At 34.7% G+C, this 19028-nt stretch overlaps 1 protein-coding gene across 3 annotated transcripts in view; it reads left to right on the top strand.

Annotated features, from left to right (window-relative positions):
* The window catches only part of cdk14 (cyclin dependent kinase 14), a 155344-nt gene that overhangs the window by 44340 nt on the left and 91976 nt on the right, over window positions 1–19028 (top strand). For all 3 annotated transcript variants that reach the window (XM_081389058.1, XM_081389060.1, XM_081389059.1), the window contains 3 exons: window positions 8714–8959; window positions 12372–12466; window positions 13761–13840. In XM_081389058.1, coding sequence (XP_081245184.1) covers window positions 8714–8959; window positions 12372–12466; window positions 13761–13840 — 421 coding nt within the window. The remainder of the gene's footprint in view (window positions 1–8713; window positions 8960–12371; window positions 12467–13760; window positions 13841–19028) is intronic.

The raw sequence follows: 19028 nt of genomic DNA, 5'->3' as shown, positions 1-19028 counted from the left end.
TATTGCAGATTTCAATCAGAATTGAGCAGAATTCTGTCGTTCCATCTGTCTATCATTCTCTCTGTCGTTCTGTCATTCTATCATTCTATCATTCTATCTGTCATTCTGTTGTTCTATGCAAATTTCAATTAGAATTGGACAGAATTGTTTAGAGCAATGCAGAGAAAGATTATAATAGTGCTGTGGGCTAGAAAAACATGTACAGTATTTATAATCCACAATATTTCAGCCATTAAGTATAGAGGGAGACCATAAGATTTCATAATCAGCATCTAAATGATAGTGTAAATTCATCCTCAATAAATACAGATGGAGCGAAATCAAAATAATCATGTTCAAGGAAGACACATTATCTGCATGAATGTGTTGCTGGTGTTGTTGAGAAACACGTCCTGGTGGAATTAATGCTGGAGTGAGTCCTGATCCTAACATCCATTAAACGGCCAGCAACAGCGAGGAAGTCTGCCAATTTTGTCATTAATACCGTGCAACCTTTTGCCTTCTTTTTTTTCTGTCCTTTTCCATCCAGTTTTTTATAAAACTTGTGTAGCATTCACGTTAATCACTAGAGTTCACAGTCATGACCCGCACTGGACGCAAAACACTCGCAGTGACATTGCTCATTGATTTTTTTTAAATCAGGATATACTTGAATTATATAATTCTGACAGTGTCTGTCAGAAAAAGCTGGAGTTGTCATTCATGTTTTATAAATCTATAGCTGTATTTTACAAACTAATGAGCTGCATTGCTGACAACATATCTCTTCACATGAGCAGAAACTCATAAAAATATGAGAATGTTGCACTCAGAGATTGATTGATAAATATTGAGAAAATTGTCAATTTTAACTTTTTTATTACTTTTTTCTGCATTATCCATATACTGTACATGTAAAAAATAAAGGTTCTAAAAGGAAGGTTTTGCAGCAGAAGAACCTTTTTCTTTTCACACTGAAGATCCATTCAAACTTTTCCCACTACAAAGAACCTTTTTGTTGAATGGAAGGATTCCATTGATATTAAAGTTTTGGAATCATTGATGCTGACAAGGGACCTTTATTTTTAAGAATGTACTTTTAAAGGGATAGTTCACCCAAAAAGGAAAATCCTGTCATCAATTACTAACCCTCAAGTAGTTCCAAACCAGTTTGAGTTTCTTTCTTCTGATGAACACAAAAGAAGATATTTTGAATAATTTACCAAGCAGTTGATGGACCCCATAGACTTCCATAGTATGGGGGGAGGGGGAACTATGGAAGTCTGTGGGGTCCATTAACTGTCCCTTTAAGTCTTTTCTCTCGCTTCCTTCTGTATGTTTTGAAATGCAGCTCACTTGCGTCTCTATCTGTTGGCCGTTCATGCATACTGATAGATGTGATGGTGTGTGACAGCTGAGGAGAACACAGGTGTTTCAGCCTTCTGTTCATTTTTATTCGTCATAGCCGAGATTATAGCTTTCATTCAGAAGAGGTTTGGATGAGCAGACTTTCGTAAGAGTAGACTGTAAATTTAGATTTGACATTGACAGTAAGGCTGCAGTCCATTCAGGAATTCATGTTGTGTTCAGTCATGATCATTTCATTTTTTTGTGTCTAAATATCTTGTCAATCAATCAATATTGAGTCAACAAGGACATGTTAAAATTCGTTGTTGTAGGTATTGTGCACAGTAAGCAAACCCACATAACTAGTATGAGGTATGAGTAGTGACCATATACCCTCTAGTTACAGAGACCAACTCAGTCTTTTCCTCTAACTCTGGTCTAATTCTCTGATGCCGTTGAGATGTTCATTCATCATTCACTGATTCTGAGATTATGGACTGGAAAGCCTTCGGATTCTTTTTTCTCTCTGAATATTGTCAAAAAGCTTAAAAACACAGAGATATAATGTTTTCGCTATACATCGTCCTGCCCTAACCTTCTATACTAGCGGACTAGAACATTGTCAGTATCAGACTTCCTATCTACATGGCTTGTTTGGTTTGGATTTCCTCTTTACTGTAATCAGGGAGTGTTTTCCCAATGGATTCTTAAATATGAAGGATTTCTCAGCTTTAGATGTTTTAGCCCTTTTGCTGGAGTCAATGTCATCTATTTTGCAGTCCCGCTCCTGACAGCCGCCCTGAATAACGCCATCGGCGACCTCTGCCGTGACGAACCGCACACATTCGCGATACATTACATTACAGCTCAGCATGTTCATTTAAATCATACAACTCCATTCGTTTCAGGACTGTAAATGATTTACAGATCAGAGCCAGTCATTTATTCTGTCTAAACAGGAAGCACGTGCGCATAAATGATCTGCAGTGGCCCTCAAAGGAGTTCAGATTCATTTATTTATAACAATAAATAACATAAATTAAATACCATCAAATAAAAATCTTATTTAGTTGTTTGTTTGGTTCATTTTATTATTTATTTATTTCATCTTATTTTTAATCTTATTTATGTAATTTTATTTATACTTATTTTATCTATTTAATCATATTTGTTATTTATTTATTTATGTAATCTTATTTGTTCTTTTTTTATTTGATCTTATTTGATCATATTTATTTAATCTTATTTATTTGATCTTTCTTTTTTATTTATTTATGTTTATTTTAATCTTATTTATTTGATCTTCGTTCATTTTATTTTATACGTGTAATCTTATTCATTCTTATTTTATCTTGTTTAATTCTATTTATTGTATGGTATTTACTTATTTTATGTTTTTTATTTATTTAATCTTATTTATACTTTTTATTTCATCTTATTTTATCCAAATTATTAAATCTTATTTATTTATTTAATCGTATTTATTTAATCTTATCTTATTTAATCCTATTTTATTTCCATATCATTTATTTTTTCATGTAATCTTAATTTTATCTTAATTTATCCTGTTTAATCATTTATCTTATATTTATTATATTTTATTTTCTAATTGTGAAGTGTGTTTGTGCATCTTATACGGTACTCCGGGGCTTTTATTCTGTGCCATACGACGCGCTCGTGACCTCTTTATGAATCATGAATGCTGTGTTACGTGAATCTGAGCGCATCCCACCCGTTCAGCAGTGAAATAACCCATCAGATGTTTCCACACATGAAAGCCAGTCCTCGTGCGAGAAGGTCGGCGTCAGATGCGTGAGTTTGTTTCAAAGCGCTCCTTCCAGATGAAGCTTTGATGGAGAGATTGAGTCAGATATTGATGTCGGAGCACTACTTAGACTATTAAACACGATCTCCAAGCACATTAGTGTCTGCAGCTTTAGTTACAGGAGCTGTAGGTGTTCATGTGGAGATGTGAAGCTAACAGTGAAAAACAACACAGTGTCTTTGTGTTTTTTGGCAGTGTAACAAATAACCAGCTGAGCATTGATGTCCAGCTTGCGGTTTCCATTAAGTGCTCTGAAATCCCACATTCAGACAGTCACGCGTGTTGAAGATGCTGCAGTAAATCAGTCCGTGTTGGTTGTACATTGGAAGGTAAATGTTATGTCTGTCTAGGGACGCTGCTAATTGCTCTCCTCTGCTCACTATCATCTAAAATAAAAGCACTTTATTAGTGTTGTTTGATATGGATAAATCACAGACTGTTAATTTCATGTGTGTGAATCTGTCAATAGAATTTCTGTCAACAGAAATAGATTCTGTGTTTATGTGAGGTTCATAGTTTAAGGTTGCATTTGTCTTTTGTTTAGTTGTCCATGAGACCTTTAGGAAGCTGAATGTGCTCAGATGATGTTACTTTAATGATGTGATATCTGGGTTAGTTTACTGACACCCTTAGTTACGCAGTCCTAGAACTGGGCCTGTTAGTAACTAGATTTTGTACATTTTGTAAAGAAAGGTGCTTGCTTATGCAAACTTGCTTCTGTGATGTGATGGTGTTGGTATAGGTGGTTGCTAAGGTGTTACTAGGTGAATGCTCAGGAAAGTCCTGCACCCTCGTGTCTCTGTGATCTTCTGGTCTGTAGATCTGGCTTGTGTTCCTCCTTCAGTGTATGTCTGTGGGTGTTATTGTTAAGCAGGTGATTTATGTATTTATTTGATTTGTTTGTGATTTATTTATTTTTCTAATTTAATTATTTAAACCGTTTTATTTGTTTATTTTTCTTATTTATTTTCCAATTAATTAATTAATTAATTAATTTTTATAATTTGTATATTTATGTAGGCCTATAATTTTGATGTATTTATTTAAAATGATTATTTTTCTTATTTGTTTATTTATTAACTTATTTGTTTGTTGATCTTTTTGCTTCTTTGTTATTCTTCTTTTTATTTATTGTTTGTTTATGTTTGATTTATTTATTTATTTTTCTAAATCTTTTTTTAATGCTATTTATTTATTTTCTGATTTATTTGTTAATTTTCTAACTTATTTATTTGCATATATATATATATATATATATATATATATATATAATACAAATAAATGAGGAAATATATATACTGTGTGTGTGTGTATATATATATATACACACACATACACACTCACACAGTATATATATATTTCCTCATTTATTTATTTATTTTTCTTATTTGTACATTTATGCATTTATTTAATTGATTTATTTTTTAATTGTATTTATTTTTCTTATTTATTAGCTTATTTGTTTGTTGGTCTATTGTTTTTAAATTTACGTTAGATTTAATTTTTCTGATTGATTTTGTATTTTTTAAATGTTACTTATTTATTTTCTAATTTAATTGTTTTCTGATTTATTTGTTTAGTTTTCTAATGTATTTATTTGTCAAGAATAGTGGGAAGGGGCACTGACTTACACCATCACAAAAGATACAAACAGTCTCTGATGCTCACGGAAGACACATATTATGAATTTCTATTTCTGTAAATTCAGTTTTAGTCTTGTAGAATCTCTGTAAATGTCTGTTATGTCAAACCGCTTCTTCTTGAATAATAGATGGTACTAAATAAATGTCCAGTTTATGTCAAACACCTTTGAGGAAACAGAAAGTTATTTCTTACAATAGAGCTGAACCCCAGTTCTGTTTTTATGAACGTTGCACTGGGAATTATACTTGAAATGAGAAAACAGCTGCAGTTTTACATGACAAGTGTCATGATGTTAAGGATCTTGACGTGCGTTTGTAAGCGCACAAACAACCGACAGTGATTGAGAATCAATTAGAGCTCATTGTGGCTGGAACACGTCTAGAACAATAAACCCGCTCGCGGCAGCTGCTCGCAGAACGTTTACATCTTACTCCTGATTGACAGCGGAGTCTGTCTGAGCAGAATAAAGAGACGTGCAGACGACTGGTGGTTTGAGCTCAGAGACGGTTCAGGTCTGTCTCACACCACTGCGAAGCCTCTGCTTCTGCTCACTTTTAAAAAGGTCACTTACATCTTCATGTTTCAAATGCTGGCCTGTCAGGAAGAGAAAAAGGCCATTTAGCTCGACCGGCTCTGCATGGCATTTCACTTCAGTTTCTGTTTAACAGTTAATCAGCTTCATCTGAAGAGGAGTCCGCTTTTATTTGCCACATAATTCAAAATCTTTATTCCAGACAATATTGTTTTATTGTATTTAGAACTTGATACATTGAAAAACATCCTGAATACCTTGGCTGAACCAAACCAAGGTTTCTATCTATCTATCTATCTATCTATCTATCTATCTATCTATCTATCTATCTATCTATCTATCTATCTATCTATCTATCTATCTATCTATCTATCTATCTATCTATCTATCTATCTATCTATCTATCTATCTATCTATCTATCTATCTATCGTTCTATCGTTCTATCGTTCTATCGTTCTATCGTTCTATCTATCGTTCTGTATCTATCTATCGTTCTGTATCTATCTATCTATCTATCTATCTATCTATCTATCTATCTATCTATCTATCTATCTATCTATCTATCTATCTATCTATCGTTCTGTATCTATCTATCTATCTATCTATCTATCTATCTATCTATCTATCTATCTATCTATCTATCTATCTATCTATCTATCTATCTATCTATCTATCTATCTATCTATCGTTCTGTATCTATCTATCTATCTATCTATCTATCTATCTATCTATCTATCTATCTATCTATCTATCTATCTATCTATCTATCTATCTATCTATCTATCTATCTATCTATCTATCTCGTTCTGTCTATCCATCCATCCATCCATCCATCCATCCATCCATCCATCCATCCATCCATCCATCCATCCATCCATCCATCCATCCATCCATCCATCCATCCATCCATCCATCCATCCATCCATCCATCCATCCATCCATCCATCCATCCATCCATCCATCCATCCATCCATCCATCCATCCATCCATCCATCCATCCATCCCAATTCATTTGACTAAATTGCTTTTTTACCAGTTTATTTCTGCCTAGATTACATAGAAAGGTCCTTAGCAACACAACTCACTCCGGTTACTGTTAGTGTTGTGTCGGGTAATAAAGAATCATCGATGAATTGACATGTTTGACATGTTCAGGCTCTCGAACCAACCAGAGAAGCTGAAGGCGGTTTAGTGAAACCCAGCCCATGTAAGCGAACCAGTGACTCAGCCTGGACACTGAAGATGTAGGTCATTAGAGGCGGTTCACTGGGATGTTTTGCCTCTGAAAGCCCCGTAAATTTTTAATCTGAGGGGCCGCGCTTACATGACATGCTCGTCTGGGCCTTTTGTGCTGCTGACAGTCCGAGCGGCGATGGAGTGGCCGGTAGGTACGCACTGTTTAGATCAATGCTTGTGTGTGTGTGTGTGTGATGGAGATGTACCGTAGACTGTAATATAGTAGCTGAGAGCGCTGGATCGATGTCTGAACTCACAGAGGTAGAGATGAAAGTCCGACCCTTGCAGAGTGTGCGAACTGCACGAAACAACATTTGAAGAAAAGCAACAGGAGACTGGCTTGTAGATTTGTATGAACACGGACATTCACTTTTGTCGAATCCTTTACCGGCATGCATTCGTCTTCACTGCGAACTATATTTTCTTGTTCTTATTTGAAGTATTTTTATCAGGTTTTTTCATTTAAGGCAAGGCACTACAGGTAAAAAATGTGTTTTATTCCATGCACTGGTCAGCTTTAAGATTTGGTCTAGTTTGCTTCAGACTAGTGGAAAGAAAACATCTAAACTGCATATTATATTGTTTATTTTATTGCACTTTGCGTCTGTAGATTTCAATGACAATACATAGTCTATCTTTAAAGGCTGTGAGGTTTTTCTCCTGCACGGAGTCAGAAATCTCCACTTCAGCAGCTTTACACACACTAAACTGTGCAGTTATGCGTATATCTATATTCTGAAGGTTTGTTCATAAATCATTCACCTGATTTACATACAATTTTATTCCTAAAAACATGATGAAAATGTATTTGTTTTCTGGCTGTTAGCAGTATTTTCTGATTTATGAAGTGATAAAAAGAGAGATCCAAAATGTTCAACTCTCAAGATGTTGAACAAAATCAAACAATAATTTTGAATCTGGCATTATTCAATGTTTATTCTTTTCTGTTCTGGAAATAAATACTATATATATATTTGATTGATTGTTGTTGTTTTTGTTGTCTTCTTTTTTTCTTCTTTTTTTTGCATAAAACATAGAACTAAATTTGGTTAGGTTTATGTTAGGTTGTGATTGGTCTACTCTGCTCTGATTGGTCAGATGGCCCAGTCTGTTGTGATTGGTCTACTCTGCTCTGATTGGTCAGATGGCCTAGTCTGTTGTGATTGGTCTACTCTGCTCTGATTGGTCGGATGGCCCAGTCTGTTGTGATTGGTCTACTCTGCTCTGATTGGTCAGATGGCCTAGTCTGTTGTGATTGGTCTACTCTGCTCTGATTGGTCAGATGGCCTAGTCTGTTGTGATTGGTCTACTCTGCTCTGATTGGTCAGTTGAACCAGTCTGTTGTGATTGGTCTACTCTGCTCTGATTGGTCGGATGGCCCAGTCTGTTGTGATTGGTCTACTCTGCTCTGATTGGTCAGATGGCCTAGTCTGTTGTGATTGGTCTACTCTGCTCTGATTGGTCAGTTGAACCAGTCTGTTGTGATTGGTCTACTCTGCTCTGATTGGTCAGATGGCCTAGTCTGTTGTGATTGGTCTACTCTGCTCTGATTGGTCAGATGGCCCAGTCTGTTGTGATTGGTCTACTCTGCTCTGATTGGTCATATGGCCCAGTCTGTTGTGATTTGGTCTACCGCTTACAGCGCTTGTCAGAAACCGAATGCCTTTTTCCATATCTGAATTTCAGCTCTGGAGGCTTCCTCAGCACTTGATACACAGTGATACACAATTCCAGCGTGAGTCCTCATCCTTTAGAAGTGCATGCAAAGTGGATTTGCAGGGCTGAAAACAGTGTCTTCTTGACATGTTGACAACACAAACCAAACTCTTCCAAGTCTCAGCTACAACTACAGTGTTTGAGGGTCAAAGAATACGTTCACAGGCAGCCAGTGAGGACCATAGACTGGCATTATGCACATTTGTTACATTGTTTCGTTGGTGTGTAACAGGAAGTGAGATGGAATTGCTGACGACCCGTTTCAGGCAGTTCAGAATCGATTCTTTCTTTTAGGAGACAATAGCTATCTTTTCTTACAGTTTTGCATTTCAAGTAAATGTATCATGTTTTAAGCTTATTTCTCCTGAAAAATAATGCCTATTTCAGTGTTTAAGTGCTGATGTCTAAGATGTTCTTCTCTGCTTCTTCTCAGATATGTGTCACCAAGATGTCCACTCGCAGCTGCCAGGGATCCGACTCAGTCATCAAACCCCTGGACACCATTCCTGAAGACAAGAAGGTGCGAGTGCAGCGGACGCAGAGCGGCTTCGATGCCTTCGAGAAACCGGCGAGTCAGGTGAAGCGAGTCCACTCAGAGAACAATGCCTGCATCACCTCCAAAAGCTCCTCCTCTGGGAAAGAGTCTCCAAAACTACGCCGTCACTCCAGTCCCAGTTCTGTGAGTGTCTGAGTGTGTTTCCTTCCATAATTTATGTCTTATTTGTGCTTAATAAAGTTTATGACAGAATGAGCAAATTCATGCCTAATTTGACATTGCTAACAGATCATGATTGTCCTTGATAAGCCTCATTTATAAACCTTTATGTGAGGTTTGAAATGTGTTTTGATTGTAGATATTTTTATCACATACAACAGGGATTACCAATTGTTTTTTCCAGCCAAGCCCCTTTGAGCTAAACATTTCTACTTGAAGTCTCCCAGAGGGTTAAAGTTAATATTTAAAAAATGTAACATTACGTTCACAGTTAATGGGCAGTCAATGGTCACATGACATGCAGGTATACAAATCAAATATTTCATAATTTTTCCGTTTATTTTTTATTTGTTTTTTATTATTTATTTATTTATATTTACATTTTTGTAATTATACAATATACAATTACAATTGATTTTATTCATTTTTGGCAAGTGTTTTATTTAGATTTTTTTATTTTAAAATTATTTTAATTTTATGTTTGAATTTTATTTGTTTTTAGTGAGGGTTTTATTTAGATTTGTTTATTTAAAAATTATTTATTTTAATGTAAATTTTTAATGAGTTTATTCCTTTTTGGTAAGTGTTTTATTTTGAGTTTTTCTTTCTTTTTTTATTATTTTAATTTTATATTATGATTTTATTCATTTTTAATAAGGGTTTTATTTAGATTTTTTATTTTAAAATTATTTATTTTAATGATTTTATTCATTTGTGGTAAGTGTTTTATTTTAAGTTTTTTTTTTTTTTTTTATATATATTATGATTTTATTCATTTTTAGTAAGGGTTTTATTTAGATTTTTAATTTTAAAATTATTTATTTTTTAATGATTTTATTCATTTGTGGTAAGTGTTTTATTTTGAGGTTTTTTTTCTTTTTTTATTATTTTAATTTTATATTATGATTTTATTCATTTTTAATAAGGGTTTTATTTAGATTTTTTATTTTAAAATTATTTATTTTAATGATTTTATTCATTTGTGGTAAGTGTTTTATTTTAAGTTTTTTTTTTTTTTTTTTAATTTTATATTATGATTTTATTCATTTTTAGTAAGGGTTTTATTTAGATTTTTAATTTTAAAATTATTTATTTTTTAATGATTTTATTCATTTGTGGTAAGTGTTTTATTTTGAGTTTTTTTTTTTTTCTTTTTTATTATTTTAATTTTATATTATGATTTTATTCATTTTTAGTGAGGGTTTTATTTAGATTTTTTTTTTTACAATTATTATTTTTATTAATTAATTCTTTTTTTTATTTAAAAACTTAATTTTAATATTTCATTATGATTTTATTTTACACTATTTTCATTAACTCACAAACCCCAATTTGTTAAACCCTGACACACAGCATTTTTTATAATTATTAAATTTATTGCAATTTAATTTAGAAAAGACGAGTTACTTTTTATAGTATATAATTCCCTAAGCGAGACACGATTGACCTGAGAGGGAAAACTAAAGGTTGGAGGGTTTGAAGAATGCAGCTAGCGAGCACATTTGCTTGCTGATTCACACCAATGAAAAATGGATGAGCGTAAGCCTGACAGAAGGAGTGGAGAGAGTGAGTGTGACCTCTTTCCCATAACACCCTTCTCATTATTCTGCCACAGACCTTCTTATTTAGAAAATCCACTAAAACCTGTTCTCCACGGGGTCCCTGCACTCCGAACACCTTAATCACAATAATAAAGATCCGCTAAGGTAATACCAGCGCTCTAAAGCGAGGCTGATGGATCGGAGAGTGGATGTGTTCACTGAAAGCGGCCGTATGGTGGCCGCTGGTCTCTAAGAGACAGCTGGTGTCTGGTGTTGATAAAAGGCTGCAGGGTTTGCGGTTACAGACGCATCTGAGCAAGCGGTTATCCGGGAACAGTCCGGTAATCTTTCACACCAATCGCAATAAGTGACTCGCTGCTGCAGATCGGTGTCAGGCTGCAAACCTGATTACTGAAGAAACGCTGCATTTCAGGAGAATTAGTGCTGTGTGCATTTGCTCTTCAAGACTTTAGAGTTGCATTCTCGTTAATGCAAGTAAAATATTACTGTGTTGGTTTGGAAAAGACATGTTTTTTTTGTTGCATTCTCTTTAATGTAAGTAAAATATTGCTGTTTTTGCTTGGAAAAGATTTTTTTTTTGGGGGGGGGGGGCTGAAATGTCAGCTTTTTTTAGATGCATCATAAGATGAATCTTACAAATGTGTCCAAGTCACATGGTTTAGACACAATAGTCCTAAAGGTTTGTGTGTGTATAGAAACTATGCATGTAAAACTTTGCGTATCAAGTTTGCATGTTTTTATACACTTTTGCACAAAAATATTAAACAGCACAATTGTTTTCAACATTGATAATAATGAGAAATGCAGCAAATCAGCAATTTCTGAAGGATTATGTGACACCAAAAACAGGAGTTATTTCAAAGTTTGTATTGCATTTTTGTTCAAATAAATGCAGCCTTTTTGAGCATAAGAGACTTCTTTTAAAAAGATTCAAATGAATTATCCCAATATTTTGACTGCATTCTACGTCTAAGATGTCCAAGTATAACATTTTATCTTATAAGGCCACCCAGAGTATGTGATTTATGTGTACATGCAGTTTAAGTTGTTCCTACTTTTTTGGGGGGGAATTTAGAATAAATTTTAGTAAGAAAGTTATTGATGAATCATGATATGTTTGCAGATTTCACACGCTAATAATTTGTGGAGTTTTTACCTTGAGCTTCACCCTAGTAAATGTAACCACAGTTCACCTGTGTTCTTTCAGTCACTGCCAAAGTGCTCACAGTAAAATCCCGCAGACCACATTTCCCGTTTAACAGGAAACTATTAATCACGTCCAGTTGAAACAGCACTGGGTCATTAATACGGGGACAGACGTGTCTTTCCGGAAATCCCTGCTGTATAAATCCTGGATGTGACCCAGAGTACCTGACCATACGCTGGCTGAGCTCACATCTGCTGCGGTCGCTGGCCTCCTGGTCTGATAAAATATCACAGAATATCCTCTATTAAAGTCACCATGAAATCAGAATAGAGAGTTCACATTTTTTTGGGATTTATTATAAATGATTTATCCGTGAACATCAAAATAACTTCCCCTCCCTCTTACAGTGACATCTCTTCTCTTCTCTTCTCTTCTCTGATGATGTGTTCACTGGCGCAAGGGCGGGGCAACCTGTCAATCACATGACGATCCACCAATAGCAATCCACAACCATTCAATCAATACCCAATGGACAAAATCAAGTCCGCCCTACATTTTTTCTTGTTCGAGACGCCGTTTAACTTGGATATACGTCACAATAGGGGAAAAAAAGATGATCGCAACTTCCGTTTCATGCCGACTTTAACTGCGTCTATCTCTGTTACAGCCCACAAGCCCAAAGTTCGGGAAGGCAGATTCGTACGAGAAGCTGGAAAAGCTCGGAGAGGGATCCTACGCAACCGTATACAAAGGGAAGAGCAAGTGAGTTCTGTGCAACCATGCACTTCATTTCCATACAGACACACTGTTTAGTAATAAAACTGTAAGCAAAGACGGCAGCAGATAATTATAATATGAATGAAATAATTTTTCATATTGCTGTAATAAAATCCTGGAGCCGGAGAGAGCTTCTCTTCCAGAGCATGAAATGGCACATGTTGTATGAAATCCTTTCAGACAGAGAGCGTGTAACGCTTGTTTTTCCTTGATGATTACTTTTATAAATTAAACTCTGGAAAATAAAATTTCAGCCAGCGTGAAATGAATTGTGCGTTATTGGCAGTGTTTTTCATAGTAATGATGCTATTTGTGTGCAAGTTCTTTTGATTGGTGGAGTTCATTTATTTCGCATCTTGACCTCTGTGTTTAGATTCACTCCACTGCCTCTAAATTGCATTTCATTGACTTAACAGTAAATCAGTAAATTGTGTTCCTGGTCTTAATTTGAGTTCCATTTTATTTCATCATCATCAATCTCTGTCATTAAACAACATTCTGTCATATACAGTAGAGACATTTACACCATCCAGTCAATTCACACTAGATAAAATAATTTCCCATTTAGGGCCCAATGAAATAGGTTTTAATTTTTACAACATTCTATTTTGCGTTTTAATACAGTATTTCTGGGTTAAATTGCAATCATCAAAAAGCATGCTAACCAAGTGAATTCATAAAACTGTAACAGTTTAATAATTCATTAAAATTTTAACAATAATAGAGCCCTATGAAAATGGTTTAATTTTTCCCCCTTAAATTCCGTTTTATTTTTCCAAAGTTCTGTGATGTCCATTAAAATGTTTCTGGGTTCTGTGTTTTATGATGTATTACAACTTTATTAGTAATCAATGAATTTTTATTTTATTTTTGTTGTTGAGTAAATTAAATATATATTATATTTATATATTATGTATTTAATTATAATATATTATGTATATTTCTGTTTTTGTTTTACCCTGAATGTACTGTTTCACTCTGCTGTATTAATTATTTATTTGTATATATGTATGTATGTATATATGTATGTATGTATGTATGTATATATTATATATTATACATACATACAAATTAATTTATACCTTAAAATGCAATGTAAGTCGCTTTAGATAAAATATATATATTTTTATCAATTTTTATCAATTCACACATTTCCTGGGAATCAAACCTATGATGTGCTGTTTGAACTATAGGAACAAATATACGATACATTCTTTTTTATGGATCAGTCCTGTAATACAGATGAATATGAAGTGTAAAACATGTAGTGTGTTTGCAGGGTGAATGGGAAGCTGGTTGCGTTGAAAGTGATTCGTCTGCAGGAAGAAGAGGGAACGCCTTTCACAGCGATCAGAGAGGGTGAGTGAACCAGGACACGACTGTCTCTCCATCACTCTGTCTTCCCTTCTGTCTTTCTCTTCATAATGCATGGAGCTCATTTGAGCCGCTACTAAAGACAGTATCACTTTTAGGGCTGAGTTAAAAATATTGATTTCTCATGTTGATGAACCGGTATCACTTCTTAAATCCCCAGAATTGATCTTTTAATCTGTGCTGTTTTCAGTTGATGCATGAACAAAACTTATTTGCTCTAAACTCCTGCCATCCAATAATCACAAAAAGCTTTTTGCTTTGCTACTTTTGATATGAAACAAAGTCTCAGCTTTCAAATTCTGTCAATTTATTTAGAAATTCAAAAAGCAAATGGCATTTTGGCCATTCAGTGACCTTAAACTCATATAAAAAATATTCTAGAGATGAGCATTTTGATAAATATACATATTCATTATATTTTATTTAACCTGTTCTTCAGTATTTAATGTACCATGTTTAAATAAATCCATCAGGAAAACAAGTTATGACAGACACTATTTAAATGTTTATATTTCAAAACAAATTGGAGTAGAAGAAACATAATTATGTCATTAAGAAGAACTTTTTATTTTATTTTAAAAATGACCTTATGTTCATGTACAGATCAGTTGTTAATTTTAACCCTTAATTTTATAGTAATGTACCGGCTTGACAGGATTCCCTGTATAGTTTATAGCATTAGTTGAGAGATTTTCTTTCTTGAGGATGAATTTTCATGCACTGTACTTGATATATATCCGAATTGAATCGAATCGAAAACTTGTGAATCGAAATCGCATCGGGTCATAAAATTTGTGCCAATACCCAACCCTAATAATTTTAAAGGGGTGGTATAATGCCCTTTTCACAAGATGTAAAATATGTATTTGATGACCCCAGAGTGTGTATGTAAAGTTTTAGCTCAAAATACCCCACAGATATTTTTATATAGCATGTTAAAACTGTCACTTTTTGAGGGTGAGCGAAAACGCACCGTTTTGTGTCTGTTCCTTTAAATGCAAATGAGCTGCTGCTCCCGGCACACAGGGGGCGGAGCTTCAACAGCTTGTGTCCTTTTACTTCACACACACATGCACTGAAAATTTCCAAAACTTTTAGCCTTTTATATTAAAACCGAAGTCAGACAATGATGGAGAGACTCAAGAAGAAGTGACAACATGTAGAAGCAACAGGACATTTCTGAATGGTTAGTTGTTGAATTTATGTAGCTTATGTGTAGTTATCTTCTAGTCATTGATTAGCATATTCTGCCATGATAATCTATAAATCGTGTTCAGGGGTGGGGTTTATGTAAATTTTAGGGTCAGTGATGTCACTAACCCGGGAGGAATGTCGTGTAGTCTCGACCAGCCGTTTGTTGTAGTCCTTAAAAAACAATTTCTTTAAAAAAGCAAATATCTCCCTTTGCTTTGAGCTTTGAGTGTTGTAACTTTGCAGATGTTGTTTATGCTCAAACAGCAACATTTCACACTAACTAAAGTTAGAAAAGTGAAATCATAATCAACCACCCCTTTAAATAATATTTATAAGCGTTTTAATATGGCCTTCATGTAACAAAAATAAAAAAAAATGAATTCTGTCACCTAAAAGTGTCTGCTGTTGCAGAAGCAGGCGTTCTCACTCTCTAGCTGAGCTCTCAGTGAAGCGGAGCAGATTGTGAAGGTGTGAGATTTTCGCTGCTCTCACCTTCACCACCGTCACATGCATTTTAATTGCGCTGAGAGAGAGATGGTGTGTTTTTGATCAGTGTGATCCGGGGCTGATCATCGCAGAGTTCCTGCGCTCTTCCCCCGGTGTGCGGCTCAAAAAAGGGCTTTGAAAATTGAACTAATTCAGCAATTACTGGAGATGTTTAAGCTGGCAGAACGTGTGTGGAATGACTATGGGATGTGAGAGGAGAAACACAGGCACGTTCACGCACTGTTCACAAACCTAGTGAGCTAACTACATAGGCAGCATTTTAAGGGCCAGATATACTTAACAGGGCAAATTAGCGAGAGACTGCAATCCCATAAAAGAGCAGATGGAGTGGAGGTGATCTACTGACAATGTGCAAATTAAGAAGGAGGGAAAGGGAAAGTTCAGCTGCAAAAATAACTGTCAAAACCTTTTCATCGCTATTTTTTTCACTGCATGTCTTTAGTAAATCCTGACAGTAGTTTTAAATGACAAAATAGGGTCTGGGCTGAAGCAAGCTGTTAGTCAATCTGCCTCTAAGATGACTGGTACAGTATATGAAATATTTCCATGTATTTCTTGTTGTGAATCTCTCATTTCAGTTCGTGATTGAACAACATATTAAATTATTATATTGTTTATTATCATATTAAACTGTGTTGAACACGTGCGCTTGAGTCACTGCAGATCTCTGTGACTGTTCAAAATCAACCCGAGTTTGAGTGTTTCTGTAGAGCCAACTATAGAAAGGACTTTAATAAATCTGCTCTGGTTAAGTTCTGTACCTCGATTATTTACACAATGACATGAAAATGAGAAAAGGTAGTAATTAAGTGCTAAAATTAGTCAGCTTTCACATTTTAACCATCTTTTTTTATTAGGAATCATTTTAACTAAGTAGTGTAATTTGATCAAATCCATTGATTATTTTTATGTTGGTTTTCCATTAGGAAATTCCATTTCCTGTAGGATTATGTCATTCAGGAACTAGTTTTTGTTAGTTAAAGAGATTTAAAAAAACATGATGGAAAGTGATATTAACGCGATATTGAGTGATATTTAATACAACTTTATCATCAAAGCACATATAATCAATTGAATTACTAAAACTAACAATTTAATAATTTATTAAACATTTAGCAATGATAGTGCCCTTTGAAAATGGTTTTATTCCATTTTATTTTACCCAATATATGTGTTGTCTTATTAAAATGTTCTGGATTCAGTTTCATTATGATTTAATGCAACTATAATATAATCATCAACACCAACTGGTAAAATAATACATTCATAAAACTTTTAAAGGTACACTATGTAACTTTTGGCGTGGTTAATAAACAGAACTGCCGGCTTCTTGGAGAAGAACATTGTAGCCGAAGCTTCTTTCCTCTCTTTATATATATGACGAGTCTCTGTCTAAAATAGTCAGAATATAAATTATTATTATTGGTTTATCATAGTGATTCAGGATAAGACAAATTGGTAACACTTTATTTTACGGTGTCCTTGTTACATATGTTACATGTACTTACCATAGTAATAACAGTAAATTATGCATAATTACATGCAACTAACCCTCAACCAAATCCTAACTCTACCCTAACCCAATAGTAAGTACATGTAGTTCATTAATATTACTCAGTACTTAAATATATAATTACACTGTAACAATGACACCTTAAAAAAAAGTGTAACCGACAAATTCATGATCTACTCGCTATGTAATTTTTGAACAAAAAAAGGTTACATTGTGTACCTTTAAAATAAAGCCATATACTTGCAGATGTTTATGCTGCTTATTTCCCACAAAAGTGATGTCACTTCCTGTAGGATGATATCATTCAGGAACTGACTTTTTTGCGAAAGATTAACAGGATTTAAAGCGATATTGATGTCACAATGCCTATAATCAATATAGTTTGAAAAAAACTATAAATTGATTTAATAGAACGTAGTTTACTTTATTTATTTACTCAGTATTTTCACGTATGATATATATCATGGGCTTCACAGAAGGAATGACTCGCGTAATGCAGACGTTCCTCGTTTCACTCTCACTGAAACCCAGCGTTACTATCTCACTATCTGAGCTTTTTGTTGTGCCCTTGAAAAATTAATCACATTTTCCAGTCTCGCAAATCTGTTTACTATTCATCATGAAACACGTTTGAAGTGTTGCTCGCTCCTTCTTTGTAGTAAATTGAAACATTCAGAGTGTTTTGTGCTCAAATGAGATGAGATTTCTGGGAATGGCTTGTTCTATAGCGATTGCGTTGTGGTAATTTGAAGGAAATAACACGTCTGATCTGAGAAACATGGAAAACACTCACAAAAATCATCAATTTAAATTAATGCTTTGTTGCTGACTTCTGAAGATTAGTGATTACGTTTAATTGCAGTGTTCATACATAACTGGTTAGCTGAAATAATAGACAGGAAGCTTAGCCTGAGGAGCCCTGAGAGCCGTTTCCCGTCCCTAGAGTGCCGGCTCTCTCCATTTCTCACAGATTTCCGCTCATCTCCGCCCTACTTGCAGTCTACAGCATGTAAATGATCTGCAGCAGGATTCAGGAGCAGGTACTACTGAGATCTGGGAACGGCGTTATTTGTAGATGGCAACTGCATTTATGTGCAAATATATGGAATTATAGTCATTCTGTCCTAATCAGCATTATTATTTTCTGTGAATCTTTAAAGACACACTCACACACGAGCACGCATGTGCGCACACACACACACACGAACACACATACACATTCTTGTACATCTATCTTTATGGGGACATTCATTGACACAATGCAATCTCTATCCGCTTACCCTAACCTTACCCATCACAACTAAGTGCCTAACCCGAAACCTTACCCTAAACCTAATTACAACCTTATCCCTAAAACTAAGTCTTGACCCTCAAACAGGCCTTTAAACAGCTCTCAGAAAGTGAGGACCGGCCAAAATGTCCTCACTTTACTCTCTTTGTCCTCACTCCAATGGTCTAAAACTCAAACTGGTCCTCACAAAGATAGTTGTACAAGTACACACACACACACACACACACACACACACACACACACACACACGTTGGGTTTTCATGTTTTATGGGGATTTCCATAGACATAATGGTTTTTATACTGTACTAACTGTATCTTCTATCCCTCTACACTAAACCTACCCATCACAGAGAACTTTCTGCATTTTTACATTTTTCAGATAACATCACTTAGAATGATGTATAAGCTGTTTTCCTCATGGGGACAAAAAAAAGTCCCCACAAGGAAAAGGATTTCGGATATTGCCGTCTTTGCAGGGAATATGGGTTTACCAGGCCACACGTCCCCGCAAAGACAGTAATACCAATAAAAATGCTAAAAGTTTTCTGTGATGAGTAGGTTTAGGGGTTAGAATATACAGTTTATACAGTATAAAAATCATTATGTCAATGGAATGTCGCTGTAACGCAGTTAGATGTTGTAGGAAGAAGGAGGCGGGAACCAGCAAA

This window comes from Scardinius erythrophthalmus (assembly GCF_964197995.2).
Source record: "Scardinius erythrophthalmus genome assembly, chromosome: 16".
NCBI lineage: Eukaryota > Metazoa > Chordata > Actinopteri > Cypriniformes > Leuciscidae > Scardinius > Scardinius erythrophthalmus.
Note: the sequence above shows the minus strand (reverse complement) of the source record. Positions and strands in the feature narration are given on the sequence as shown.